General features: G+C 42.2%; 1 protein-coding gene and 22 non-coding genes across 24 annotated transcripts in view; all 23 read left to right on the top strand.

Moving 5' to 3' along the window:
- The first annotated feature begins 106 nt into the window (after nt 1–106).
- On the top strand, nt 107–179 carry TRNAF-GAA (transfer RNA phenylalanine (anticodon GAA)). Its single transcript has one exon. It is a non-coding gene; the product is annotated as a tRNA-Phe (tRNA).
- A 276-nt stretch (nt 180–455) lies between these two features.
- On the top strand, nt 456–528 carry TRNAF-GAA (transfer RNA phenylalanine (anticodon GAA)). Its single transcript has one exon. It is a non-coding gene; the product is annotated as a tRNA-Phe (tRNA).
- A 273-nt stretch (nt 529–801) lies between these two features.
- Nucleotides 802–874, top strand: TRNAF-GAA (transfer RNA phenylalanine (anticodon GAA)). Its single transcript has one exon. It is a non-coding gene; the product is annotated as a tRNA-Phe (tRNA).
- A 276-nt stretch (nt 875–1,150) lies between these two features.
- TRNAF-GAA (transfer RNA phenylalanine (anticodon GAA)) lies at nt 1,151–1,223 on the top strand. Its single transcript has one exon. It is a non-coding gene; the product is annotated as a tRNA-Phe (tRNA).
- Nucleotides 1,224–1,495: 272 nt separating this feature from the next.
- Nucleotides 1,496–1,568, top strand: TRNAF-GAA (transfer RNA phenylalanine (anticodon GAA)). Its single transcript has one exon. It is a non-coding gene; the product is annotated as a tRNA-Phe (tRNA).
- A 273-nt stretch (nt 1,569–1,841) lies between these two features.
- Nucleotides 1,842–1,914, top strand: TRNAF-GAA (transfer RNA phenylalanine (anticodon GAA)). The gene has a single exon. It is a non-coding gene; the product is annotated as a tRNA-Phe (tRNA).
- A 617-nt stretch (nt 1,915–2,531) lies between these two features.
- On the top strand, nt 2,532–2,604 carry TRNAF-GAA (transfer RNA phenylalanine (anticodon GAA)). Its single transcript has one exon. It is a non-coding gene; the product is annotated as a tRNA-Phe (tRNA).
- Nucleotides 2,605–2,880: 276 nt separating this feature from the next.
- On the top strand, nt 2,881–2,953 carry TRNAF-GAA (transfer RNA phenylalanine (anticodon GAA)). Its single transcript has one exon. It is a non-coding gene; the product is annotated as a tRNA-Phe (tRNA).
- Nucleotides 2,954–3,560: 607 nt separating this feature from the next.
- TRNAF-GAA (transfer RNA phenylalanine (anticodon GAA)) lies at nt 3,561–3,633 on the top strand. Its single transcript has one exon. It is a non-coding gene; the product is annotated as a tRNA-Phe (tRNA).
- A 622-nt stretch (nt 3,634–4,255) lies between these two features.
- Nucleotides 4,256–4,328, top strand: TRNAF-GAA (transfer RNA phenylalanine (anticodon GAA)). Its single transcript has one exon. It is a non-coding gene; the product is annotated as a tRNA-Phe (tRNA).
- Nucleotides 4,329–6,316: 1,988 nt separating this feature from the next.
- On the top strand, nt 6,317–6,389 carry TRNAF-GAA (transfer RNA phenylalanine (anticodon GAA)). The gene has a single exon. It is a non-coding gene; the product is annotated as a tRNA-Phe (tRNA).
- A 272-nt stretch (nt 6,390–6,661) lies between these two features.
- Nucleotides 6,662–6,734, top strand: TRNAF-GAA (transfer RNA phenylalanine (anticodon GAA)). The gene has a single exon. It is a non-coding gene; the product is annotated as a tRNA-Phe (tRNA).
- Nucleotides 6,735–7,007: 273 nt separating this feature from the next.
- On the top strand, nt 7,008–7,080 carry TRNAF-GAA (transfer RNA phenylalanine (anticodon GAA)). The gene has a single exon. It is a non-coding gene; the product is annotated as a tRNA-Phe (tRNA).
- A 966-nt stretch (nt 7,081–8,046) lies between these two features.
- TRNAF-GAA (transfer RNA phenylalanine (anticodon GAA)) lies at nt 8,047–8,119 on the top strand. The gene has a single exon. It is a non-coding gene; the product is annotated as a tRNA-Phe (tRNA).
- Nucleotides 8,120–8,392: 273 nt separating this feature from the next.
- TRNAF-GAA (transfer RNA phenylalanine (anticodon GAA)) lies at nt 8,393–8,465 on the top strand. The gene has a single exon. It is a non-coding gene; the product is annotated as a tRNA-Phe (tRNA).
- A 622-nt stretch (nt 8,466–9,087) lies between these two features.
- TRNAF-GAA (transfer RNA phenylalanine (anticodon GAA)) lies at nt 9,088–9,160 on the top strand. Its single transcript has one exon. It is a non-coding gene; the product is annotated as a tRNA-Phe (tRNA).
- A 956-nt stretch (nt 9,161–10,116) lies between these two features.
- TRNAF-GAA (transfer RNA phenylalanine (anticodon GAA)) lies at nt 10,117–10,189 on the top strand. The gene has a single exon. It is a non-coding gene; the product is annotated as a tRNA-Phe (tRNA).
- A 607-nt stretch (nt 10,190–10,796) lies between these two features.
- TRNAF-GAA (transfer RNA phenylalanine (anticodon GAA)) lies at nt 10,797–10,869 on the top strand. Its single transcript has one exon. It is a non-coding gene; the product is annotated as a tRNA-Phe (tRNA).
- A 1,290-nt stretch (nt 10,870–12,159) lies between these two features.
- TRNAF-GAA (transfer RNA phenylalanine (anticodon GAA)) lies at nt 12,160–12,232 on the top strand. The gene has a single exon. It is a non-coding gene; the product is annotated as a tRNA-Phe (tRNA).
- Nucleotides 12,233–12,839: 607 nt separating this feature from the next.
- Nucleotides 12,840–12,912, top strand: TRNAF-GAA (transfer RNA phenylalanine (anticodon GAA)). The gene has a single exon. It is a non-coding gene; the product is annotated as a tRNA-Phe (tRNA).
- A 607-nt stretch (nt 12,913–13,519) lies between these two features.
- Nucleotides 13,520–13,592, top strand: TRNAF-GAA (transfer RNA phenylalanine (anticodon GAA)). Its single transcript has one exon. It is a non-coding gene; the product is annotated as a tRNA-Phe (tRNA).
- Nucleotides 13,593–13,885: 293 nt separating this feature from the next.
- On the top strand, nt 13,886–13,958 carry TRNAF-GAA (transfer RNA phenylalanine (anticodon GAA)). The gene has a single exon. It is a non-coding gene; the product is annotated as a tRNA-Phe (tRNA).
- Nucleotides 13,959–14,175: 217 nt separating this feature from the next.
- The window catches only part of PTPN23 (protein tyrosine phosphatase non-receptor type 23), a 29,362-nt gene continuing 16,369 nt past the window's right edge, over nt 14,176–27,168 (top strand). For both annotated transcript variants that reach the window (XM_078865894.1, XM_078865895.1), the window contains exons 1-12: nt 14,176–14,322; nt 16,469–16,543; nt 19,491–19,618; nt 20,337–20,413; nt 21,659–21,708; nt 23,027–23,158; nt 23,727–23,807; nt 24,264–24,395; nt 24,527–24,574; nt 25,100–25,156; nt 25,799–25,860; nt 26,928–27,007. In XM_078865894.1, coding sequence (XP_078722020.1) covers nt 14,239–14,322; nt 16,469–16,543; nt 19,491–19,618; nt 20,337–20,413; nt 21,659–21,708; nt 23,027–23,158; nt 23,727–23,807; nt 24,264–24,395; nt 24,527–24,574; nt 25,100–25,156; nt 25,799–25,860; nt 26,928–27,007 — 1,006 coding nt within the window. In that variant the 5' untranslated portion in view covers nt 14,176–14,238. The remainder of the gene's footprint in view (nt 14,323–16,468; nt 16,544–19,490; nt 19,619–20,336; nt 20,414–21,658; nt 21,709–23,026; nt 23,159–23,726; nt 23,808–24,263; nt 24,396–24,526; nt 24,575–25,099; nt 25,157–25,798; nt 25,861–26,927; nt 27,008–27,168) is intronic.

Here is a 27,168-nt window from a genome sequence, read left to right on the forward strand (position 1 = left end):
CAATGCGCATCATTGGTCAATAGATTACCCATTGAGCCACTTTTGATAACCTCTATCAAACTGGGACGTCAATAACATGGCAACTAAACCAATGCTGCAGGAGGGAGCCGAAATAGCTCAGTTGGGAGAGCGTTAGACTGAAGATCTAAAGGTCCCTGGTTCAATCCCGGGGTTCGGCATGGTACATGTTTTTGCTCAGTTCACCAAGTGGTACTACCCATTGATGTTAACATTGACAAACCCCAATGATCAGTGCAGCATGAGGAGGCCATTTTCCAGCAGTGGAGTGACAAAAAGCTCCTGCATTCATTTCTTATCACCACATCGTTCACAGATGCTTTATGAATTGCAATGTGCATCATTGGTCAATAGATTACCCATTGAGCCGCTTTTGATAACCTCTATCAAACTGGGACGTCAATAACATGGCAACTAAACCAATGCGGCAGAAGGAAGCCGAAATAGCTCAGTTGGGAGAGCGTTAGACTGAAGATCTAAAGGTCCCTGGTTCAATCCCGGGTTTCGGCATGGTACATATTTTTGCTCAGTTCACCAAGTACTACCCATTGTGGTTATATTTGACAAACCCCAATGGCCAGTGCAGCATGAGGAGGCCTTTATCCAGCAGTAGAGTGACAAAAAGCTCCTGCATTCATTTCTTATCACCGCATCGTTCACAGATGCTTTATGAATTGCAATGTGCATCATTGGTCAATAGATTACCCATTGAGCCACTTTTGATAACCTCTATCAAACTGGGACGTCAATAACATGGCAACTAAACCAATGCTGCAGGAGGAAGCCGAAATCGCTCAGTTGGGAGAGCGTTAGACTGAAGATCTAAAGGTCCCTGGTTCAATCCCAGGTTTCGGCATGGTACATATTTTTGCTCAGTTCACCATGTGGTACTACCCATTGTGGTTAACTTTGACAAAACCCAATGACCAGTGCAGCACGAGGAGGCCTTTATCCAGCAGTGGAGTGACAAAAAGCTCCCGCATGTATTTCTTATCACCACTTTGTGCACAAATGCATTATGAATTGCAATGTGCATCATTGGTCAATAGATTACCCATTGAGCCACTTTTGATAACCTCTATCAAACTGGGACGTCAATAACATGGCAACTAAACCAATGCTGCAGGAGGGAGCCGAAATAGCTCAGTTGGGAGAGCGTTAGACTGAAGATCTAAAGGTCCCTGGTTCAATCCCGGGTTTCGGCATGGTACAAATTTTTGCTCAGTTCATCAAGTACTACCCATTGTGGTTATCTTTGACAAACCCCAATGACCAGTGCAGCATGATGAGGCCTTTATCCAGCAGTGGAGTGACAAAAATTCCTGCATTAATTTCTTATCACCACATCGCTCACAGATGCTTTATGAATTGCAATGGGCATCATTGGTCAATAGATTACCCATTGAGCCACTTTTGATAACCTCTATCAAACTGGGACGTCAATAACATGGCAACTAAACCAATGCGGCAGGAGGATGCCGAAATAGCTCAGTTGGGAGAGCGTTAGACTGAAGATCTAAAGGTCCCTGGTTCAATCCCGGGTTTCGGCATGGTACATATTTTTGCTCAGTTCACCAAGTACTACCCATTGTGGTTAACTTTGACAAACCCCAATGATCAGTGCAGCATGAGGAGGACTTTATCCAGCAGAGTAGTGACAAAAAGCTCCTGCATTCATTTCTTATCACCACATCGCTCACAGATGCTTTATGAATTGCAATGGGCATCATTGGTCAATAGATTACCCATTGAGCCACTTTTGATAACCTCTATCAAACTGGGACGTCAATAACATGGCAACTAAACCAATGCGGCAGGAGGATGCCGAAATAGCTCAGTTGGGAGAGCGTTAGACTGAAGATCTAAAGGTCCCTGGTTCAATCCCGGGTTTCGGCATGGTACATATTTTGCTCAGTTCACCAAATACTACCCATTGTTGTTATCTTTGACAAACCCCAATGACCAGGGCAGCATGAGGAGGCCTTTTTCCAGCAGTGGAGTGACAAAAAGCTCCTGCATTCATTTCTTATCACCACATCGTTCACAGATGCTTTATGAATTGCAATGTGCATCATTGGTCAATAGATTACCCATTGAGCCACTTTTGATAACCTCTATCAAACTGGGACGTCAATAACATGGCAAGTAAACCAATGCGGCAGCAGGAAGCTGAAATAGCTCAGTTGGGAGAGCGTTAGACTGAAGATCTAAAGGTCCCTGGTTCAATCCCGGGTGTCGGCATGGTACATATTTTGCTCAGTTCACCAAATACTACCCATTGTGGTTATCTTTGACAAACCCCTATGACCAGGGCAGCATGAGGAGGCCTTTATCCAACAGTGGAGTGACAAAAAGCTCCTGCATTCATTTCTTATCACCACATCGTTCACAGATGCTTCATGAATTGCAATGTGCATCATTGGTCAATAGATTACCCATTGAGCCACTTTTGATAACCTCTATCAAACTGGGACGTCAATAACATGGCAACTAAACCAATTCGGCAGGAGGAAGCCGAAATAGCTCAGTTGGGAGAGCGTTAGACTGAAGATCTAAAGGTCCCTGGTTCAATCCCGGGTTTTGGCATGGTGCATATTTTTGCTCAGTTCACCAAGTGGAACTACCCATTGTGGTTAACTTTGACAAACCCCAATGACCAGTGAAGCATGAGGAGGCCTTTATCCAGCAGTGGAGTGACAAAAAGCTCCTGCATTCATTTCTTATCACCACATCGTTCACAGATGCTTTATGAATTGCAATGTGCATCATTGGTCAATAGATTACCCATTGAGCCACTTTTGATAACCTCTATCAAACTGGGACGTCAATAACATGGCAACTAAACCAATGCGGCAGGAGGACGCCGAAATAGCTCAGTTGGGGGAGCGTTAGACTGAAGATCTAAAGGTCCCTGGTTCAATCCCGGGTTTCGGCATGGTACGTTTTTTTGCTCAGTTCACCAAATACTCCCCATTGTGGTTGTCTTTGACAAACCCCAATGACCAGGGCAGCATGAGGAGGCCTTTTTCCAGCAGTGGAGTGACAAAAAGCTCCTGCATTCATTTCTTATCACCACATCGTTCACAGATGCTTTATGAATTGCAATGTGCATCATTGGTCAATAGATTACCCATTGAGCCACTTTTGATAACCTCTATGAAACTGGTACGTCAATAACATGGCAACTTAACCAAAGCTGCAGGAGGAAGTCGAAATAGCTCAGTTGGGAGAGCGTTAGACTGAAGATCTAAAGGTCCCGGGTTTCGGCATGGTACATATTTTTGCTCAGTTCACCAAATACTCCCCATTGTGGTTGTCTTTGACAAACCCCAATGACCAGGGCAGCATGAGGAGGCCTTTTTCCAGCAGTGGAGTGTCAAAAAGCTCCTGCATTCATTTCTTATCACCACATCGTTCACAGATGCTTTATGAATTGCAATGTGCATCATTGGTCAATAGATTACCCATTGAGCCACTTTTGATAACCTCTATCAAACTGGGACGTCAATAACATGGCAACTAAACCAATGCGGCAGGAGGACGCCGAAATAGCTCAGTTGGGAGAGCGTTAGACTGAAGATCTAAAGGTCCCTGGTTCAATCCCGGGTTTCGGCATGGTACATATTTTTGCTCAGTTCACCAAATACTACCCATTGAGGTTATCTTTGACAAACCCCAATGACCAGGGCAGCATGAGAAGGCCTTTATCCAGCAGTGGAGTGACAAAAAGCTCCTGCATTCATTTCTTATCACCACATCGTTCACAGATGCTTTATGAATTGCAATGTGCATCATTGGTCAATAGATTACCCATTGAGCCACTTTTGATAACCTCTATCAAACTGGGACATCAATAACATGGCAACTAAACCAATGCTGCAAGAGGAAGCCGAAAAAGCTCATTTGGAAGAGCGTTAGACTGAAGATCTAAAGATCCCTGGTTTAATCCCGGGTTTCGGCATGGTACGTTTTTTTGCTCAGTTCACCAAGTGGTACTACCCATTGTGGTTAACTTTGACAAACCACAATTACCAGTGCAACATGAGGAGGACTTTATCCAGCAGTGGAGTGACAAAAAGCTCCCGTATGTATTTCTTATAAACACATTATGCACAAATGCATTATGAATTGCAATGTGCATCTTTGGTCAATAGATTACCCATTGAGCCACTTTTGATAACCCCTATCAAACTGGGACGTCAATAACATGGCAACTAAACCAATGCGGCAGGAGGAAGCCGAAATAGCTCAGTTGGGAGAGCGTTAGACTGAAGATCTAAAGGTCCCTGGTTCAATCCCGGGTTTTGGCATGGTACATATTTTTGCTCAGTTCACCAAATACTCCCCATTGTGGTTGTCTTTGACAAACCCCAATGACCAGGGCAGCATGAGGAGGCCTTTTTCCAGCAGTGGAGTGACAAAAAGCTCCTGCATTCATTTCTTATCACCACATCGTTCACAGATGCTTTATGAATTGCAATGTGCATCATTGGTCAATAGATTACCCATTGAGCCACTTTTGATAACCTCTATCAAACTGCGACGTCAATAACATGGCAACTAAACCAATGCCGCAGGAGGAAGCCGAAATAGCTCATTTGGAAGAGCGTTAGACTGAAGATCTAAAGCTCCCTAGTTCAATCACGGGTTTCGGCATGGTACATATTTTTGCTAAGTTAACCAAGTGGTACTACCCATTGTGGTTAACTTTGACAAACCACAATTACCAGTGCAACATGAGGAGGACTTTATCCAGCAGTGGAGTGACAAAAAGCTCCTGCATTCATTTCTTATCACCACATCGTTCACAGATGCTTTATGAATTGCAATGTGCATCATTGGTCAATAGATTACCCATTGAGCCACTTTTGATAACCTCTATGAAACTGGTACGTCAATAACATGGCAACTTAACCAAAGCTGCAGGAGGAAGTCGAAATAGCTCAGTTGGGAGAGCGTTAGACTGAAGATCTAAAGGTCCCGGGTTTCGGCATGGTACATATTTTTGCTCAGTTCACCAAATACTCCCCATTGTGGTTGTCTTTGACAAACCCCAATGACCAGGGCAGCATGAGGAGGCCTTTTTCCAGCAGTGGAGTGACAAAAAACTCCTGCATTCATTTCTTATCACCACATCGTTCACAGATGCTTTATGAATTGCAATGTGCATCATTGGTCAATAGATTACCCATTGAGCCACTTTTGATAACCTCTATCAAACTGGGACATCAATAACATGGCAACTAAACCAATGCTGCAAGAGGAAGCCGAAATAGCTCATTTGGAAGAGCGTTAGACTGAAGATCTAAAGGTCCCTGGTTTAATCCCGGGTTTCGGCATGGTACGTTTTTTTGCTCAGTTCACCAAGTGGTACTACCCATTGTGGTTAACTTTGACAAACCACAATTACCAGTGCAACATGAGGAGGACTTTATCCAGCAGTGGAGTGACAAAAAGCTCCTGCATTCATTTCTTATCACCACATCGTTCACAGATGCTTTATGAATTGCAATGTGCATCATTGGTCAATAGATTACCCATTGAGCCACTTTTGACAACCTCTATGAAACTGGTACGTCAATAATATGGCAACTTAACCAAAGCTGCAGGAGGAAGCCGAAATAGCTCAGTTGGGAGAGCGTTAGACTGAAGATCTAAAGGTCCCGGATTTCGGCATGGTTATTATTTTTGCTCAGTTCACCAAATACTACCCATTGTGGTTATCTTTGACAAACCCCAATGACCATGGCAGCATGAGGAGGCCTTTTTCCAGCAGTGGAGTGACAAAAAGCTCCTGCATTCATTTCTTATCACCACATCGTTCACAGATGCTTTATGAATTGCAATGTGCATCATTGGTCAATAGATTACCCATTGAGCCACTTTTGATAACCTCTATCAAACTGGGACATCAATAACATGGCAACTAAACCAATGCTGCAAGAGGAAGCCGAAATAGCTCATTTGGAAGAGCGTTAGACTGAAGATCTAAAGGTCCCTGGTTTAATCCCGGGTTTCGGCATGGTACGTTTTTTTGCTCAGTTCACCAAGTGGTACTACCCATTGTGGTTAACTTTGACAAACCACAATTACCAGTGCAACATGAGGAGGACTTTATCCAGCAGTGGAGTGACAAAAAGCTCCTGCATTCATTTCTTATCACCACATCGTTCACAGATGCTTTATGAATTGCAATGTGCATCATTGGTCAATAGATTACCCATTGAGCCACTTTTGATAACCTCTATCAAACTGGGACGTCAATAACATGGCAACTAAACCAATGCGGCAGGAGGAAGCCGAAATAGCTCAGTTGGGAGAGCGTTAGACTGAAGATCTAAAGGTCCATGGTTCAATCCCGGGTTTCGGCATGGTACAAATTTTTGCTCAGTTCACCAAGTACTACCCATTGTGGTTATCTTTGACAAACCCCAATGACCAGTGCAGCATGATGAGGCCTTTATCCAGCAGTGGAGTGACAAAAATTCCTGCATTAATTTCTTATCACCACATCGCTCACAGATGCTTTATGAATTGCAATGGGCATCATTGGTCAATAGATTACCCATTGAGCCACTTTTGATAACCTCTATCAAACTGGGACGTCAATAACATGGCAACTAAACCAATGCGGCAGGAGGATGCCGAAATAGCTCAGTTGGGAGAGCGTTAGACTGAAGATCTAAAGGTCCCTGGTTCAATCCCGGGTTTCGGCATGGTACATATTTTTGCTCAGTTCACCAAGTACTACCCATTGTGGTTAACTTTGACAAACCCCAATGATCAGTGCAGCATGAGGAGGACTTTATCCAGCAGAGTAGTGACAAAAAGCTCCTGCATTCATTTCTTATCACCACATCGCTCACAGATGCTTTATGAATTGCAATGGGCATCATTGGTCAATAGATTACCCATTGAGCCACTTTTGATAACCTCTATCAAACTGGGACGTCAATAACATGGCAACTAAACCAATGCGGCAGGAGGATGCCGAAATAGCTCAGTTGGGAGAGCGTTAGACTGAAGATCTAAAGGTCCCTGGTTCAATCCCGGGTTTCGGCATGGTACATATTTTGCTCAGTTCACCAAATACTACCCATTTTTGTTATCTTTGACAAACCCCAATGACCAGGGCAGCATGAGGAGGCCTTTTTCCAGCAGTGGAGTGACAAAAAGCTCCTGCATTCATTTCTTATCACCACATCGTTCACAGATGCTTTATGAATTGCAATGTGCATCATTGGTCAATAGATTACCCATTGAGCCACTTTTGATAACCTCTATCAAACTGGGACGTCAATAACATGGCAAGTAAACCAATGCGGCAGCAGGAAGCTGAAATAGCTCAGTTGGGAGAGCGTTAGACTGAAGATCTAAAGGTCCCTGGTTCAATCCCGGGTGTCGGCATGGTACATATTTTGCTCAGTTCACCAAATACTACCCATTGTGGTTATCTTTGACAAACCCCTATGACCAGGGCAGCATGAGGAGGCCTTTATCCAACAGTGGAGTGACAAAAAGCTCCTGCATTCATTTCTTATCACCACATCGTTCACAGATGCTTCATGAATTGCAATGTGCATCATTGGTCAATAGATTACCCATTGAGCCACTTTTGATAACCTCTATCAAACTGGGACGTCAATAACATGGCAACTAAACCAATTCGGCAGGAGGAAGCCGAAATAGCTCAGTTGGGAGAGCGTTAGACTGAAGATCTAAAGGTCCCTGGTTCAATCACGGGTTTCGGCATGGTGCAAATTTTTGCTCAGTTCACCAAGTGGAACTACCCATTGTGGTTAACTTTGACAAACCCCAATGACCAGTGAAGCATGAGGAGGCCTTTATCCAGCAGTGGAGTGACAAAAAGCTCCTGCATTCATTTCTTATCACCACATCGTTCACAGATGCTTTATGAATTGCAATGTGCATCATTGGTCAATAGATTACCCATTGAGCCACTTTTGATAACCTCTATCAAACTGGGACGTCAATAACATGGCAACTAAACCAATGCGGCAGGAGGACGCCGAAATAGCTCAGTTGGGGGAGCGTTAGACTGAAGATCTAAAGGTCCCTGGTTCAATCCCGGGTTTCGGCATGGTACGTTTTTTTGCTCAGTTCACCAAATACTCCCCATTGTGGTAGTCTTTGACAAACCCCAATGACCAGGGCAGCATGAGGAGGCCTTTTTCCAGCAGTGGAGTGACAAAAAGCTCCTGCATTCATTTCTTATCACCACATCGTTCACAGATGCTTTATGAATTGCAATGTGCATCATTGGTCAATAGATTACCCATTGAGCCACTTTTGATAACCTCTATCAAACTGGGACGTCAATAACATGGCAACTAAACCAATGCGGCAGGAGGACGCCGAAATAGCTCAGTTGGGAGAGCGTTAGACTGAAGATCTAAAGGTCCCTGGTTCAATCCCGGGTTTCGGCATGGTACATATTTTTGCTCAGTTCACCAAATACTACCCATTGAGGTTATCTTTGACAAACCCCAATGACCAGGGCAGCATGAGAAGGCCTTTATCCAGCAGTGGAGTGACAAAAAGCTCCTGCATTCATTTCTTATCACCACATCGTTCACAGATGCTTTATGAATTGCAATGTGCATCATTGGTCAATAGATTACCCATTGAGCCACTTTTGATAACCTCTATCAAACTGGGACATCAATAACATGGCAACTAAACCAATGCTGCAAGAGGAAGCCGAAAAAGCTCATTTGGAAGAGCGTTAGACTGAAGATCTAAAGGTCCCTGGTTTAATCCCGGGTTTCGGCATGGTACGTTTTTTTGCTCAGTTCACCAAGTGGTACTACCCATTGTGGTTAACTTTGACAAACCACAATTACCAGTGCAACATGAGGAGGACTTTATCCAGCAGTGGAGTGACAAAAAGCTCCCGTATGTATTTCTTATCAACACATTATGCACAAATGCATTATGAATTGCAATGTGCATCTTTGGTCAATAGATTACCCATTGAGCCACTTTTGATAACCCCTATCAAACTGGGACGTCAATAACATGGCAACTAAACCAATGCGGCAGGAGGAAGCCGAAATAGCTCAGTTGGGAGAGCGTTAGACTGAAGATCTAAAGGTCCCTGGTTCAATCCCGGGTTTTGGCATGGTACATATTTTTGCTCAGTTCACCAAATACTCCCCATTGTGGTTGTCTTTGACAAACCCCAATGACCAGGGCAGCATGAGGAGGCCTTTTTCCAGCAGTGGAGTGACAAAAAGCTCCTGCATTCATTTCTTATCACCACATCGTTCACAGATGCTTTATGAATTGCAATGTGCATCATTGGTCAATAGATTACCCATTGAGCCACTTTTGATAACCTCTATCAAACTGGGACATCAATAACATGGCAACTAAACCAATGCTGCAAGAGGAAGCCGAAATAGCTCATTTGGAAGAGCGTTAGACTGAAGATCTAAAGGTCCCTGGTTTAATCCCGGGTTTCGGCATGGTACGTTTTTTTGCTCAGTTCACCAAGTGGTACTACCCATTGTGGTTAACTTTGACAAACCACAATTACCAGTGTAACATGAGGAGGACTTTATCCAGCAGTGGAGTGACAAAAAGCTCCTGCATTCATTTCTTATCACCACATCGTTCACAGATGCTTTATGAATTGCAATGTGCATCATTGGTCAATAGATTACCCATTGAGCCACTTTTGACAACCTCTATGAAACTGGTACGTCAATAACATGGCAACTTAACCAAAGCTGCAGGAGGAAGCCGAAATAGCTCAGTTGGGAGAGCGTTAGACTGAAGATCTAAAGGTCCCGGGTTTCGGCATGGTTATTATTTTTGCTCAGTTCACCAAATACTACCCATTGTGGTTATCTTTGACAAACCCCAATGACCATGGCAGCATGAGGAGGCCTTTATCCAGCAGTGGAGTGACAAAAAGCTCCTGCATTCATTTCTTATCACCACATCGTTCACAGATGCTTTATGAATTGCAATGTGCATCATTGGTCAATAGATTACCCATTGAGCCACTTTTGATAACCTCTATCAAACTGGGACGTCAATAACATGGCAACTAAACCAATGCGGCAGGAGGAAGCCGAAATAGCTCAGTTGGGAGAGCGTTAGACTGAAGATCTAAACGTCCCTGGTTCAATCCCGGGTTTCGGCATGGTACATATTTTTGCTCAGTTCACCAAATACTCCCCATTGTGGTTGTCTTTGTCAAACCCCAATGACCAGGGCAGCATGAGGAGGCCTTTTTCCAGCAGTGGAGTGACAAAAAGCTCCTGCATTCATTTCTTATCACCACATCGTTCACAGATGCTTTATGAATTGCAATGTGCATCATTGGTCAATAGATTACCCATTGAGCCACTTTTGATAACCTCTATCAAACTGGGACGTCAATAACATTGCAACTAAACCAATGCTGCAGGAGGAAGTCGAAATAGCTCAGTTGGGAGAGTGTTAGACTGAAGATCTAAAGGTCCCGGGTTTCGGCATGGTACATATTTTTGCTCAGTTCACCAAATACTCCCCATTGTGGTTGTCTTTGACAAACCCCAATGACCAGGGCAGCATGAGGAGGCCTTTATCCAGCAGTGGAGTGACAAAAAGCTCCTGCATTCATTTCTTATCACCACATCGTTCACAGATGCTTTATGAATTGCAATGTGCATCATTGGTCAATAGATTACCCATTGAGCCACTTTTAATAACCTCTATCAAACTGGGACGTCAATAACATGGCAACTAAACCAATGCGGCAGGAGGAAGCCGAAATAGCTCAGTTGGGAGAGCGTTAGACTGAAGATCTAAAGGTCCCTGGTTCAATCCCGGGTTTTGGCATGGTACATATTTTTGCTCAGTTCACCAAATACTCCCCATTGTGGTTGTCTTTGACAAACCCCAATGACCAGGGCAGCATGAGGAGGCCTTTTTCCAGCAGTGGAGTGACAAAAAGCTCCTGCATTCATTTCTTATCACCACATCGTTCACAGATGCTTTATGAATTGCAATGTGCATCATTGGTCAATAGATTACCCATTGAGCCACTTTTGATAACCTCTATCAAACTGGGACGTCAATAACATGGCAACTAAACCAATGCGGCAGGAGGATGCCGAAATAGCTCAGTTGGGAGAGCGTTAGACTGAAGATCTAAAGGTCCCGGGTTTCGGCATGGTTATTATTTTTGCTCAGTTCACCAAATACTATCCATTGTGGTTATCTTTGACAAACCCCAATGACCATGGCAGCATGAGGAGGCCTTTATCCAGCAGTGGAGTGACAAAAAGCTCCTGCATTCATTTCTTATCACCACATCGTTCACAGATGCTTTATGAATTGCAATGTGCATCATTGGTCAATAGATTACCCATTGAGCCACTTTTGATAACCTCTATCAAACTGGGACATCAATAACATGGCAACTAAACCAATGCTGCAAGAGGAAGCCGAAATAGCTCATTTGGAAGAGCGTTAGACTGAAGATCTAAAGGTCCCTGGTTTAATCCCGGGTTTCGGCATGGTACGTTTTTTTGCTCAGTTCACCAAGTGGTACTACCCATTGTGGTTAACTTTGACAAACCACAATTACCAGTGTAACATGAGGAGGACTTTATCCAGCAGTGGAGTGACAAAAAGCTCCTGCATTCATTTCTTATCACCACATCGTTCACAGATGCTTTATGAATTGCAATGTGCATCATTGGTCAATAGATTACCCATTGAGCCACTTTTGACAACCTCTATGAAACTGGTACGTCAATAACATGGCAACTTAACCAAAGCTGCAGGAGGAAGCCGAAATAGCTCAGTTGGGAGAGCGTTAGACTGAAGATCTAAAGGTCCCGGGTTTCGGCATGGTTATTATTTTTGCTCAGTTCACCAAATACTACCCATTGTGGTTATCTTTGACAAACCCCAATGACCATGGCAGCATGAGGAGGCCTTTATCCAGCAGTGGAGTGACAAAAAGCTCCTGCATTCATTTCTTATCACCACATCGTTCACAGATGCTTTATGAATTGCAATGTGCATCATTGGTCAATAGATTACCCATTGAGCCACTTTTGATAACCTCTATCAAACTGGGACGTCAATAACATGGCAACTAAACCAATGCGGCAGGAGGAAGCCGAAATAGCTCAGTTGGGAGAGCGTTAGACTGAAGATCTAAACGTCCCTGGTTCAATCCCGGGTTTCGGCATGGTACATATTTTTGCTCAGTTCACCAAATACTCCCCATTGTGGTTGTCTTTGTCAAACCCCAATGACCAGGGCAGCATGAGGAGGCCTTTTTCCAGCAGTGGAGTGACAAAAAGCTCCTGCATTCATTTCTTATCACCACATCGTTCACAGATGCTTTATGAATTGCAATGTGCATCATTGGTCAATAGATTACCCATTGAGCCACTTTTGATAACCTCTATCAAACTGGGACGTCAATAACATTGCAACTAAACCAATGCTGCAGGAGGAAGTCGAAATAGCTCAGTTGGGAGAGTGTTAGACTGAAGATCTAAAGGTCCCGGGTTTCGGCATGGTACATATTTTTGCTCAGTTCACCAAATACTCCCCATTGTGGTTGTCTTTGACAAACCCCAATGACCAGGGCAGCATGAGGAGGCCTTTATCCAGCAGTGGAGTGACAAAAAGCTCCTGCATTCATTTCTTATCACCACATCGTTCACAGATGCTTTATGAATTGCAATGTGCATCATTGGTCAATAGATTACCCATTGAGCCACTTTTAATAACCTCTATCAAACTGGGACGTCAATAACATGGCAACTAAACCAATGCGGCAGGAGGAAGCCGAAATAGCTCAGTTGGGAGAGCGTTAGACTGAAGATCTAAAGGTCCCTGGTTCAATCCCGGGTTTTGGCATGGTACATATTTTTGCTCAGTTCACCAAATACTCCCCATTGTGGTTGTCTTTGACAAACCCCAATGACCAGGGCAGCATGAGGAGGCCTTTTTCCAGCAGTGGAGTGACAAAAAGCTCCTGCATTCATTTCTTATCACCACATCGTTCACAGATGCTTTATGAATTGCAATGTGCATCATTGGTCAATAGATTACCCATTGAGCCACTTTTGATAACCTCTATCAAACTGGGACGTCAATAACATGGCAACTAAACCAATGCGGCAGGAGGATGCCGAAATAGCTCAGTTGGGAGAGCGTTAGACTGAAGATCTAAAGGTCCCGGGTTTCGGCATGGTTATTATTTTTGCTCAGTTCACCAAATACTATCCATTGTGGTTATCTTTGACAAACCCCAATGACCATGGCAGCATGAGGAGGCCTTTATCCAGCAGTGGAGTGACTAAAAGCTCCTGCATTCATTTCTTATCTCCACATCGTTCACAGATGCTTTATGAATTGCAATGTGCATCATTGGTCAATAGATTACCCATTGAGCCACTTTTGATAACCTCTATCAAACTGGGACGCCAATAACATGGCAACTAAACCAAGGCTGCAGGAGGAAGCCGAAATAGCTCAGTTGGGAGAGCGTTAGACTGAAGATCTAAAGGTCCCTGGTTCAATCCCGGGTTTCGGCATGGTTTCTTTTTTCTCCAAGTTAATGACGACTAATGTGACTGTGTGGTTAATAACGCACACAATATGTATGGCTTGTGGATGCCCATCACGGTTATAACTGGAGGGTTGGTGACCGAAGAGATCGCAGGCGCATGGTGGTGGAAGCATGATGCACCAATGTTAAACTTTTTCGCACCGCACTCATCTGGAGGTACTCAGCGTTCGCAGTGGATCGATCGACTGCAGTTGCCATCGTCCCCACGTAAGTTGTCGCTACGATAACCTGGCGACTGACAGGGGGTTACTCGTGGGAGCCGAAATAGCTCAGTTGGGAGAGCGTTAGACTGAAGATCTAAAGGTCCCTGGTTCAATCCCGGGTTTCGGCAATGCGCAGTGTTTTTTTTTCCGTTGAAGCTTAAAAACAGGTTTCACACATTTGATTTTTTACAATATCGCACATGTTATATTTTACATGCTATACCATTTTTTTTTTCTTCCAACGCTTATTGAGCACGGCCAAAAATGTAGACGAAAAGGACAAATCCGCCATTATACCCTCCCCTCCCCCATGTCGGTGACGTCACGGCAGTCACGAGACGCCGCGTGCGTCACAACGGCGGTGACGTCACATCCGGCAGAGGAGGCGAGCGCTTCCGGCAGGGCAACATGGAGGCGGTTCCGCGGATGCCGATGATTGCGCTGGAGCTCAAGATCGCGGTTGATTTCCCCTTCGTCGACGCCGTGAAGCAGGTACGGTGACACGTGCGGCAAAGACGGGGCAAGCGCCCCCTTTGAATCATTCCCCCGATCACCTCGCATCGCCGTTGTGATCCTGCTGCGTTGACCTCCTTTAATGATCACCCTGCGAGAGGCGGGGTTCCCCGGCGGTTCTGCTAGACAAGACCGAGGCTCAATTATCGGACGTTGACTGGGCCGCCACGAAGTTGACTGCAGCTGTGGCTCGATCGTGATGGTTTACCTGTTTACTAAGGCGAGACGAGATAAAAATAAGCACACAACTCGTGCGTAGTTCCTACACACCTTATTCGGGTTGTCCCGTGCGAGTTTGAAGCTCTGTTAGAGTGATTTAAAAATACTTTAAAGTGACGCTCCCGCGCGCACTGTAGTAGAAACCGCGGAATTCGCGTTGCGTGGGAGATGGATGATAAGTAAATTGCGTGTGGCATGGCAACGCTCGTGAACGCGGGTTTAAATGAGCGTGTTGCGTTAACCTCGCAGCGGCAATGTTGGGCATTTAAATTACGTTCAGTAGCGGATGTTGTTGGTACTGGACCCCAAGTTAAATTCCAGTAGGTGGCGTCAAATGACCCGCCTCGGCTTTTGTTTACGTTATCGTACGGCAGCGTTGACTCTTTCGCCGTGCCGCTGATAAAGATATATTTATGCTTCTTTATTTTAAAGCAAAGCTCTACGCATTTTATTTATCTAATGGGTGGCTTGGTTTTACTTGATTTGAAACACGCTGTGATGTCGATTTAGAATGCGGTTTTAGTTCATCTTGGCACGGTGGCGAGATGTTAACGACCTCGCCTGGTTTACAGGAGGTCGTGGGTTCAATCCCGACCCTGAATATTTGGAGTTTACATGTTCACCCGATGGTCGCGTGGATTTGTTACCGGGTTCTCCGATTTTCCCCTCCACATTTAGACACATGCGTTTCAGAGTATTTGGCCGCTATACATTTCCACATTAGAAGCCACTTTCTCTATTTTGTGGCCAGGTCGCTTCTGAAAAATAGTTATTTAGCTCCGTGGGTCTTACCTGGTAAAAAAAGGTGGTGAAAAATATCGACGGTGAAGATGTTTTAGTATGCTGTTATGCGAGTTCGTTGCCAAGACCAATGCAAATATCACAGGTTTTTTTCCAAGAGCCGGCTATTGGTCATAAGAGGTCAAATTCAGTGCTTCTGACAGTGCCAACAACTCTTTAAGAGTGCTTAGCAAATCCAACTTACAAATTACAACAGGCTTAGCCCACCATTGCACAGAATACCTGCCAACCCATACGGTTTACTTTACCCATATTCATGTACAGGGAAATTTCGTTTTTAGGTCCATACGGCGTATAGCCGTTTCAATACGGGCAAAAAAATGTCTATTTGTTTGTGTTTCTCCCTTGTGATGGGATTTTGTAGGATGAACATTGACATTTATAAGGGCTGAATTGGTCTGTAATAAAGTAGGCACTGATAAGGAGTTGATAGGTATGGCACAGTTTAATGGTTTAAGGCTTTGCTTGAATATGTTGCTGTCACCGCCCACGTTCCAGAATATTTACTGAGACGTAAGCCTCTGCCGCAACCTGAGAAGATTGTTAATCAATATTTAGTACTTCATAATGGTAAAGTTAACGCTTCACAATTTAAAATCGAGCAATCAACTGCGGCTCAGTGTCTGTTGGCAGACATGACTTGATGCAAATTCCATATTTCTATGGTGGGAGCCAGTCTAGTTCAGCAACCATGAAATTAATAATACATTTTCTTATCAATACAGTACATTGCCACATTTTAGGTGCCCGAATCGATTTCCCTTTTCAGGAGTACTGAATAGTAGAAATAAGACATGAGTGGATCGCTGATGCATTGATTAGCGGCACTTCACTATAGACCTGGCGCCATAATTTCTCAGCCATGGCTAACATAGCTGGAAAGTGATGTCTAGACTGGTCCTGGTCTCCCCCTTCACCATGGTGAAGTGTGGTTTAATCACTTCCATAATTGATAACATTTGAGGAGACCGTCAGCAGTAGATTGACAAAGTCATGTAAGTTTTTTATGCGTTGCTTACATTCTTTCCATTTTACGTGATGCCACTGATTTGTTGATCATAATCTTTCTACGTTTGTGGACTAAATCATTTCTGTGTCATTACAGTATATTTTTGGTCACTACGGAGAGGAACCAGACAAGTACAATGAAGAGCTCAGGAAGTTTGAACAGTTGCGAAGCGTAAGATGCATGCTTATTACTCACTTTGTACTCCAGTTTTCTTATTAATATAATTTGATTTTGTATTTCACGTTTTGATAATGACAGTAAACACAAACAGAAGTGTACATTTTTAATAATTATTTTTGTTACTTTAAAGTTTTCAATTGTTCAATGTTTACAGTGTATCTTTAATGTTTTCTTTCGTCCTTTAAATATTTTGTACATTTGTATTATTGAGCTCAAGTATGTTGAAATAAAAAGTCAATGTTACTATATCTGTCCTATTGTTATTTTACAATTGCATAAACAATGTTCATATCCTGCTTGCAAGAAGTATTTTAAATCTTTAAATTATGTTGAAAGTCATGTTTTTTTTGTACAAATTTTCACATTGTGGAGTAGAAAAGCAGAAATTCTAAAGTCTGAGCATTTAGGATATTCCACCTTTTTTAGTTGTTTACATGAGGGAAGTTTTTTCTGACATTAAATATGATAAAATTTCCCCTGTCATGTAACCTAAATGCAACCTCCAAAATGGCCAAAAACAACATTCAAACCACTTCACATGAGGAAGATTATTTTACTTAACGAAATATTTATCTTTAAAAACCCTGGCCCAAATCATTCTAACTGCACATCAAGGCAAGTTTTTTTAAATGGCCAGGGTTTTATCTTTGTAAAATAAGCTTCCCTGAGCCATATTTTGACTTGCTCACTCCTTTCCTGCTCTCACATAACCAGCAGCTAAACTCAACTTCAATGCACAGGTAGCCATACAACCCAACAATCGTGCTCCATACACGCAGCCTGTTTTATGTAAATGTATGTAAATATATAAGTATACGTGAATTTCCATCTAAACAACGTAAAAATGCATAATAGAGGGTTTTTTGGGTTAGATCGCATAAATATATAAATATGTCGTTAAAACCCGTCACCACCCGACACAGCCAACTAGTAAGGGTTGTCACATTAACAGAACATGCCAATTCGTCAATAGTACAGCATACCGGTGTGTTGGAGAATCTGGCTGTCACCTGATGAAACTAGTTGTAATTACTGGCGAAACGTCGTACTCAGATTGTAAATGTTGTATGCTTGGCTCTCCAACACACCGGTGTACTGTACTAGTGACGAATTGGCATGTTCTGTTTACGTGACAACCCTTACTAGTTGGCTGTGTCGGGTGGTGGCGGATTTTAACGACATATATTTACGCGCTTTAACCCAAAAAACCTCTTATGGATGATATTGGTGGCGAAAGCCTACGTGTTAAACTAATGTCAAAATGCTTAAACCAAAAACATTAAATATATATTTTTCCTTAAATATACCCTTTGCCCTGTTTTTTTTGTATGAATGTGTACATTTACACGAGAAAAACATCCAAAATAAGTTTTAATACAAAACCATTAAGACTAATAACCTTTTTTGGTCACATGTCCCCAATGGACAAATTCGAAGAAATACACCGCTTAAAAGTATTATTTTGTACATTAATATGTGATGCGTGATATTTGTGGTCACCTGGTGACACCATGGTTTTGGACAAAGGTAGGAGTGAGTTCTTCTTTGTCACTTCCTCCATTGGGAGTTGATGTCGGATGACACAGCCGAGATAATCTATCTCCCCTGGGTAGAGATACTTTACCCACCCGAGGTCAATTTGTGAGTCACACTAAGTGGGGTCCACCTCATGTATTTGTAGGGGAAATGTTGCGTTATGTTGGCTGTGATGGGATTAATTTTCTCCCTTTTGAAAAAGTGCAATCCTCAAATTCTTGATGACTTTCGTTGTTGAAGACAACGAAATAAAATGGGTTGAAAATTAAAATGTGCTCTTTTTTTGCATACCATTGTGTGCATTTATGTCACTCCAACTGCACATAATACAAAGCTTAGATACTCATTGACAATGGCAAGATATTACTTGCGTTCCTCTGTAGAACTTAAAAAATGTGGCTTGATGTTAAAGCTGAGGTAGAGGAGGTTGATTAGTTTGTTACTCTAATGTGCTCTTTACACAACATTGACCTACGCTGGCCATAGCTCAGCACTTGTGACTCAGACCTAAATGCAGGTCAATTCACATATAACACTACTAGTTGCAAGGTATTGGGCAAGCACATCTAATAAACACATCTCTTATATCCTTATAGAGCCCTTAATACTAGCATTGCATGGTTGTCTTATATTAAGTTCAATTGGTAAATACACTTGAGTGGAATTTTCATTAAAAAAGTAATCGGTTGTATGTATTTTTAACTTATTTTGCACCAGTTTACAGTTCACTTATGGTTGAGTCTTTTTCTAACCTTCCTGGCTGGATTACTTATCCTTTTATATTTGAATGGCTCCCTTGTTGTCAGAATTTGTATTGTTAACAATCACTGATACCATGGACAACATTGCCATGCTGCTAACTCATGTCCTGTAAATTGGCCCCTTTTGTCAGTTCCAGAGCTGTGCAGCATTCACATATTTCCTGCTTTATTATTTTAACTTATACATTTTTCCAGCAAATGTTGTGTGATAGGTATCTCTGATTAAATAAACCATCTGTTATGCTGGATAGACAGCTCAGTTGTATTTTTGAGACTTCCAAATCTGCTAGACCATAAGTAATACACAGGGTTCATGATTCTGTCTGTTTGGACCATTGAATATCCTCTTATTCAGTTTTTGCCGGGTACTGTCTTTCACCCACACACAAAACACTCCTAATAGGGCAATGACCCAATGAAAGGGACTCATTAAGAAGTATTTTCATTCAATGATAAATGACATTATTTAGTGTTATTCTGTTTTTTACTGTTCTCTTACAGATTTGCACTTACATATACATCACCTACATGCATCTGCACAAATAATTACAATTGTGATTCAGACATTAACATTGGTAGTTGATGTTCGGATTTGGATTGAACATGTGTCTTGCATTGCGCACGTGCATTTGTGCGTGCAGAGTGCAGTGGCGGTGACGCGGGACTTTGAGGGTTGCAGCACGCTCAGAAAGTACTTTGGGCAGTTGCACTATCTGCAGAGCCGTGTGCCCATGGGGGAGGGCCAGGATGCAGCTGTGACCGTCATCTGGTGAGTCTTCTTCTCATACCCTCTGAACCTCTGTATCTCAGTTTAAGAATATTGCCATTCAAGTTTACCCAAAATGTAATATCCATTACTGGATAAGGGCCTCTCCACTCCATGCAGTTTGTGGGGATTATGTAACCATACATTGCTTCACTTGGGTTGGTGAAGGCAGGTTGCCCTCTACTACCTACCATATATCCCACAAAAGCCTCTAACATACATAGTAGTCACCCATCCAAGCATTATCCAGGCTGTGTGCTATTGGGTCTATTTAGTCGTAAGCTAATGATATAACTGACATTTAAATATAATAATTATGAATTAAAATACAGTATTCAGGCATATGGCACACTCGTTAAGAGTGCTTGGAGTCTGAAAGCGAAAGTTAAGTTGGGGGTGGAGACGATTTGTTATTCCTCATGTGTGGATTTATTGAGGAATGCTCGGTAGAAAACTAATCATAGTCTTCCCATGGAGTGACCACCGCTGGTTCAAGACCACCATTGGAGTTGTGTGCTGTTTCATTGCTTGTTTGAGCAGAAGACATTGACTGATTAAAAGAAAGTTAAATGAATTAATTGTACAATAGTCAGTCTTGCAAAAAGTGATAATGAATTTCAACATGTTCTCACCTGGCTGAACTAATACGTTGAAATTGGCACATCGCTCATGGCATATCAATTACATCAGGCACTAACATGTTTTTCAATTGCATTTGCAGGAAGGACATCTTCACAGGAAAGGCAGTGAAATATGATGACATACACTTTGAGCAAGCTGCTATTCTTTATAATCTGGGTAAGATGAAAATGTTATGATTATGCTGATATTAAGTGGTTACGCTAATATATTCCTTTAACATACGTGTGCCGTGACTCAGTCGGAGACAGGATTCTTAAGGCACCTTCTTTATTCTACATGTCAGGGAGCTACAAGCGCCCAACGTGCTTACACGTTAGTCAGACATCCGTCTCTTTCGATGGCCCTAACTGGCTCGAACAGTTGGCAGGCTGTCTAGCCAGCGGTGTCTAAGATGGTTGAGACGGCAGCGAAGAAGGTGACGAACAGCGACACAGTGAGGGGATCCACTTCCAGCAACAGCCCTGAGCCCCGGGCCCCCTCTTTATCCACCTGGCGTGGCCTCGCCCCACCCTTGCCATGCCCCCTTTTCTAGAACCTACTAGCAGGTTCTCAGGCTTCCATATCGACCCCTTCCTGGGCTTCCCCTTCGATCTCCTTCTGCTGATGTGTGTACTGCCTCCTGCTGCCAGTACCACTTCCCTGTCAGCAGCCCGCTTTATTACACTACAGGTGTATACACCAGTCACTTTATTACCTGCACTTGACACAGAGCACACTCTTATCTATCTTCCTTTCCTCTGACCAGTCTGCTTAGGAATGTCCGACAGGCCACTAAATTGCTTATTCACACAAAGGGCCCCCTTTTAGTGCAGTTATTTTAATAAACGTGAACAGTTATGATTAACCATGGTCTATTCACTGCTGGATGGATGAATATACCTCCTGCGAATGAGCTCATCTTATTGCTCCTTCTCTGTGGTGTGTCACCCTGTTGGACGTGCTCCCTCCTTTGGCTAACATTCCATCACCAGTCACCATCATACATCTGTCAATGTGTCTGCTCAATAATTTATAACAGTCATAATGAAGATGCAACTTTTAGTGAATATTCTATTGCACTTTAAATTCAAGAGTGGATTGCTCCATTTATCCTGCTTAGAATGCATGACAATGGGTGTATGCTCCCATTTTTATATTTTAATGTTATGTGAAGTGTTCTGCATAATATATTGTTCATATTTGGGCTGTTTTGTTAGAAACTTGCTGATAAAATTTTGGAGGCCTATTCCAGCTGCAGTTTCCAATTGCCATTGACACGCCCGGTCAGAAATTGGTAGAATGTACATTATTTAAGTTACTATATTGCAGAGACACTTGGGTTATTGCATTAGCATGGTGTGACTGCCATTTCTTTTTGGAATATATGTGATACACCAACAAAAGATTATTTGGGTTTTTCAGGTGCCTTACATTCCTTGCTGGGAGTCATGGACAGCAGACAATCAGAAGAGGTAAGAACTGCACTAGCTTCAAGATTTTGGCAGACATTGTCATTACATTAACAGTTATCAGTCGGCACACAGGTAACGTGAGTACGCACAATGAGCGTTTTCATGAAAAGTTTATCTTATCTTATCCATAATATAGTTTTTTTTTGGGTTAGATCGTGTAAATATAAATGTGTCGTTAAACCCACACTACTCGACACAGCCAATTATTAAGGTTTGCTACGTAAACGAAACATGCAAATTCGTTACTGGTGTAGTGAGTCACTCAGAAACACTAATAGTAGGAGGCACTCTATTAGAGCCTTCACAGGTCCAGGGAGTAACTACACTCAGGTCAGGACAGCTAACAGGCTGCCTAACAACACCGAGGAGGTGAAGACGGTGACGAAGACTCCAGCAGCACGACGGGATCCACTCCAAACAACAGCCCCGAACCTTGCTCGTGGGTCCCCCTTTTATTCATCCAGCGTGACCTCGCTCCGCCGTCGGCCACGTCCCCCTTCTAGATCCTCCTAGAAGGTTCCCGGGCTTTATCTCACGTGCCCCCTCTTATCACCTTTACCCCACATCCCTTTCTCCCACTTATCACGTGACCTGCTGGCAGATAGGACTGTTAAAACAGCAGATCCCCTTCTCTGCCAGCAATCAGCGCTATGCGCCAAAGTGACCCATTCCATGTCACTACACTAATACAGCACACCGGTGTGTAGGAGAGCAAATCCACAACATTTACAATCCAACACACTGGTGGGCTATACTAGTAACGAATTGGCATGTTCTGTTTATGTGATAAACCTTTCTTATTGGCTTTGTCAGGTGGTGGCGGGTTTAACGGCACATTTATATTCTAGATTTTAAGTTTCATGTTTTCGCTGTTGGTTGTCCCCACCTGATGACGGACGCTTGTGTTGCGCCCGAAACATCGTGATTTAATTGAGTTATTTTCATTTAATTTGTATTTTTATTTTCACCTACGTGACTTTACCGAAAGAACCAAAGAGTATGGCACATTTATATTTACGTGATCTAACCCAAAAAAATCTATAATGGATGATATAAGTCACGAAAGCCTATGTGTTAAACTCTCTTATCTTAATTCATGCATATGTTTGATCGTCACATGTAATTTACATTGCTGCATAGACCATAGAGGATAAACATTTGCTAATCTATTATTGCCAGTTATCAAATGTGTGACTTATTCCTAAACACCACACACTGTAGTCAACTCGGTAGTGCTTACCATACATTAAACAGTTCATATTTTGGTCAGACACCCTGAGAGTGATTTCTCCATGTATATTTTTTTCCCGCTGCACAGGGAATGAAGGTGTCATGCACACACTTCCAGTGTGCGGCAGGCGCGTTCACATATCTACGGGACCATTTCAGCCATTCCTACAGTGCGGACACGAGTCTGGGAATTCTCAACCTTTACATCACCCTCATGCTGGTGAGGCACATGGCACTGTTTGGCCAAAGCATCTCAACCAGAAATAGTCTCTTTACAATGTGGGATGGATTCAGATCTTGATAAAAACAACTGAAACATTTGGAAAAAAATTCACCGAGTCGTAAATGGGAACTTTTGCACGTTTTGCATAACATTGTGTGGAAACTGCATTTGTATTGTGTGCTGAATGTGTGTGAATTTAGCACAGATTTAGAGTGAATTATAGTGCACCTTTTGTGGCACATGTAAATGGCATTGGAATCATAGTAAAGTGGGTAATGGCTGCTATTGGATATCAGTATTCTTGAACTCATTAATCACTTGTCTCTGAATTTTTTTTTTTACAAAAGGCACTTCAATTAATTATATTAATGTAACGTCATTGTCATTAAGCTTGTGTGGTAGCATCATACTTGCATAAATAGAGTTTCATACATTGAAGATTTCTATTTTTTTTTTAATTGCTACCTTTCTTCACGGAGTGCATATTTTGTATAAACACGTCTCATAAAGCAATAATTGGCGAAGGCATCTGCTGTGCATTGTTTGTGTCGTGTGGTCTGCACAGGGGCAGGCGCAGGAGTGTTTGCTGGAGAAGTCCATGCTGGACAACCGCAAGAGCTTCCTCATTGCTCGCATCAGTGCACAGGTATACAGCTTATGCATATCGTGAAGGTGGCTGGGTGGCTCGGAGCCAATGCCTACGACATAGTTCTGCCTACAACGTAAACGTAGCAACTCTTTTGAGGATAGAGGTTCGTATTTATAACCAGGATCAATACATCTTGACCTGGTCATCAACTATTCCAATGCAGTCTCATATAAAATTTAGTGACTGTGCTTAATTCAGCCACGCAAACACAGCTCTTCAAATAACCCTGACATTTGTCTGTTCACAACTCAGGAATATCTTTACAAAGGTCTTGCTGAGTACAATAGCCAAATTGCCCAGTTCCAGAGTTGGTTCTTGTCGGGTGTAATTACTTTGATATGAGTTGATTTTAAGCATGGTCTTTAATCAATTCAACATTCATGTAGCACAGTTTTTCCAAGTTCTCATTGCTCAAGCTGCACATTTGTCTTCTTTGTCTTTGATCATTTACAGGTGGCAGAGTACTACAAGGAGGCGTGTCATTTTTTGGAGAACCATGAGGTTTCCTCCCTCCTTGGCCGAGAACAGAAGGAGTGGAAGAAACAGATCCAAGTCAAGATCTCATACTTTAGCTGCATAGCCAATGTACGTGCCCACTTGTACATTTTTGGGAGTTCTTGTGTATTGTGTGACATTGCATGTAGGTTTGTGCTTCTTAATGAAAACGTGCTTCATTGTTGGGCCTAAAACAATGTTTCACTTGTGAATGTCTGCAGCTGTACATGGGGAAGCAGGCAGATGAACAGCAGAAGTACGGAGAGCGGGTAAATATTATCAGTGTTGTTGCCTACAATGTACTGGAAATTACAACTGTGTGTTTGCTAATAATTTTAATATATTGTTCATATGTTTATCTAATTGTGTTTGTGAATAATTCACTTTGTAACAAAAAAATATGTTTCACTGGGTAGTGTTATTTCCTAATTGCTTATGCCTCAAAAGTACAGAAAATAGCTGTTATTTCTCACAAACTTTGCTTTTGTGACCAGGAAAGTGATAATTTGAAATTTACCTATTTTCAATGAGAAAACGTGGTGTGCATTTGTGTCTTTCGTTGACGTAAAGTCCTGGTCACAAAAGCAACGTTTTTGGGGAATAATAGCCATTTTCTATACTTTTTAGGCATAACCAATTTCAAAAATAACACTTAGTACCCAGGAACAACAATTGTGTTACATAGTGATATAATGTGACGTTGTATTGCTAATTGTAATCTCTATAGCTTCTTTGGTTGTTGTGAAATGTATTTATTGGTTTGTCTCATGATTACTTGCATTCGTTTTTTGCAGCTTGCATTTTACCAGAGTGCACTGGATAAGCTGAATGAGGCTGTCAAATGTGCCAAGGTTAGTTGATGAACATGGTCTGCAATGTATAAAAGGAATGTTGTTTAGTTTTTTATCAGACTGATACCTTGCTCTATATGTTAATTAGTAGGGATCAATCACCCCAATGGTTAGCGCATTCCGTAATGAACCCTAGACCGGAGTTTCATTTCCAGCCATGGCTATTTTCACTGGCTCCTGATATCTGGACTGGACATAACCACTGTACCCCATCACCAGCATGCATAGACCAACATGGTAAGTATGGTTAAACAACCCCATGACCAATACAGAGTGGAGGGGCCTTTATCCAGTATTTAATTGCCATAAGGCTGTAAATAAAATAGGATAAAATATATGATGAAAGGGATAATTTTGATTTATGACAATATTTGTTGAAAAATGCATTAAAATTGACAATTGACATTTCCAAATAAATACAAGCTGCACTGTTTAAATCTATACATTAATAGCACAATACTCTCATTTTAATTTCAACAACTGCAAAAGTATAACGTTAAATGCAGCATGAATGGATGCACTTAATGGCTCGCATGCTAAAATTTATTGTGGCTATTGCATATATTTCCATCCTATTCTATTGTTTTTAGAATTTGTATAGAAGTCATTTGCATTGTCAATGTGTTGTTATCGTCTCGACAGGGCCAGCAAGACCCAACATTTAACGAAGCCCTGCAGTTCACTATGGACGTTGTTGGCGGAAAGTATGTAATTTTTAAGTCCTTTTGTCAATCCACTGCTAAATGAGGGCCCTCCCCATTGGGGAATAATACAGTACAACAATAGATTTTGCTGCACTGCCCTTTGATGACAATATAGCCCCACAGCAGCCTACTTTTTCATGGTGGCCATCAATCCAAGTACTTTCTAAGCTCAACTCTCTATGCCCCTAGTGGTTGATTGTTTGAACTCCACTTATAAAGACTCGGCCAAAAACGATTACCTGGTGGAGTGTCAATGTTAGTACAGGTAGTCCTCTACTTACGATGGAGATACGTTACGACGACCCCATCGTAAGTCGAAAATATCGTAAGTCGAAGATGGCTTAGCCTACCCAGTAGTCTTAAAGAATGGTGATAATTTCGCAAAACAGAGCAATTTACAGTACCGTACTGTATAAACGATATACTGTATGTATTTATTAATTACAATACTGTATTGAACAGTAAAATGTAAAGTAAAAAAAAACAAGGTCAATTCTTAGCCGACCTATATGAACTGCAATGTAATAGAAAGTTTTTTCAGGAAACAATCCTATCTGCTATAAAAACTTTTAACATGCATTGAACGTATGGTATCGTGGTAACCTTAAAATGAAATCGCTAAAGCTACGTATCATACATGCATTGAACGTATCGTAACGTATCATATTGTACTGTACTCACCAAGATTCTGTCCGTCGTCTGCATGCTTGAACTATGTTAGGTTGTTGATGGCAATTTTGTCGTATCGCTATCGCCGTCGTAAGATGGAAATATCGTAAGTCGAACCATCGTAACTCGGGGACTACCTGTACTGGGAATACAAAGGCAACCAGACATGGTATCTGGCATTCTAGAGCTCAAGAGCAGGAACCATGTTTTCAGAAAATGTTGCACACTACATGACATCGTTGCATTGAAATGCTGCTCGGGTAATGGAATCTACCAGGCTCATTGAAAAACAAGTCTGAACACTTGTTATCGCCGCAGTCTTATGATTCCAGTCCATCACGACAGCAAGGCAGAATGTGAATGTTATTGCATTGCTTAACGTGCATGTATTGTTTCAGGTATAACTCTGCAAAGAAGGACAATGATTTTATTTATCATGAAAGCGTTCCAAGCTTAGACAACCTTCCAGCAGTAAAAGGTATTCTCATTATTATTTTTAACTTTTGACCCATTCACTGGCCTTTTATTTGTTACTGTCATGGAACACACTTATGGATAAATATTGTATGTAATTTTCATTCATATTATTTATTTTCAGTGTGTATGATTTAAGTGCCTACCATTTCAATGCAAGATAAT

This window comes from Lampetra fluviatilis, chromosome 21 (genome assembly GCF_964198595.1).
Source record: "Lampetra fluviatilis chromosome 21, kcLamFluv1.1, whole genome shotgun sequence".
NCBI classification, from domain to species: Eukaryota; Metazoa; Chordata; class Hyperoartia; order Petromyzontiformes; family Petromyzontidae; genus Lampetra; species Lampetra fluviatilis.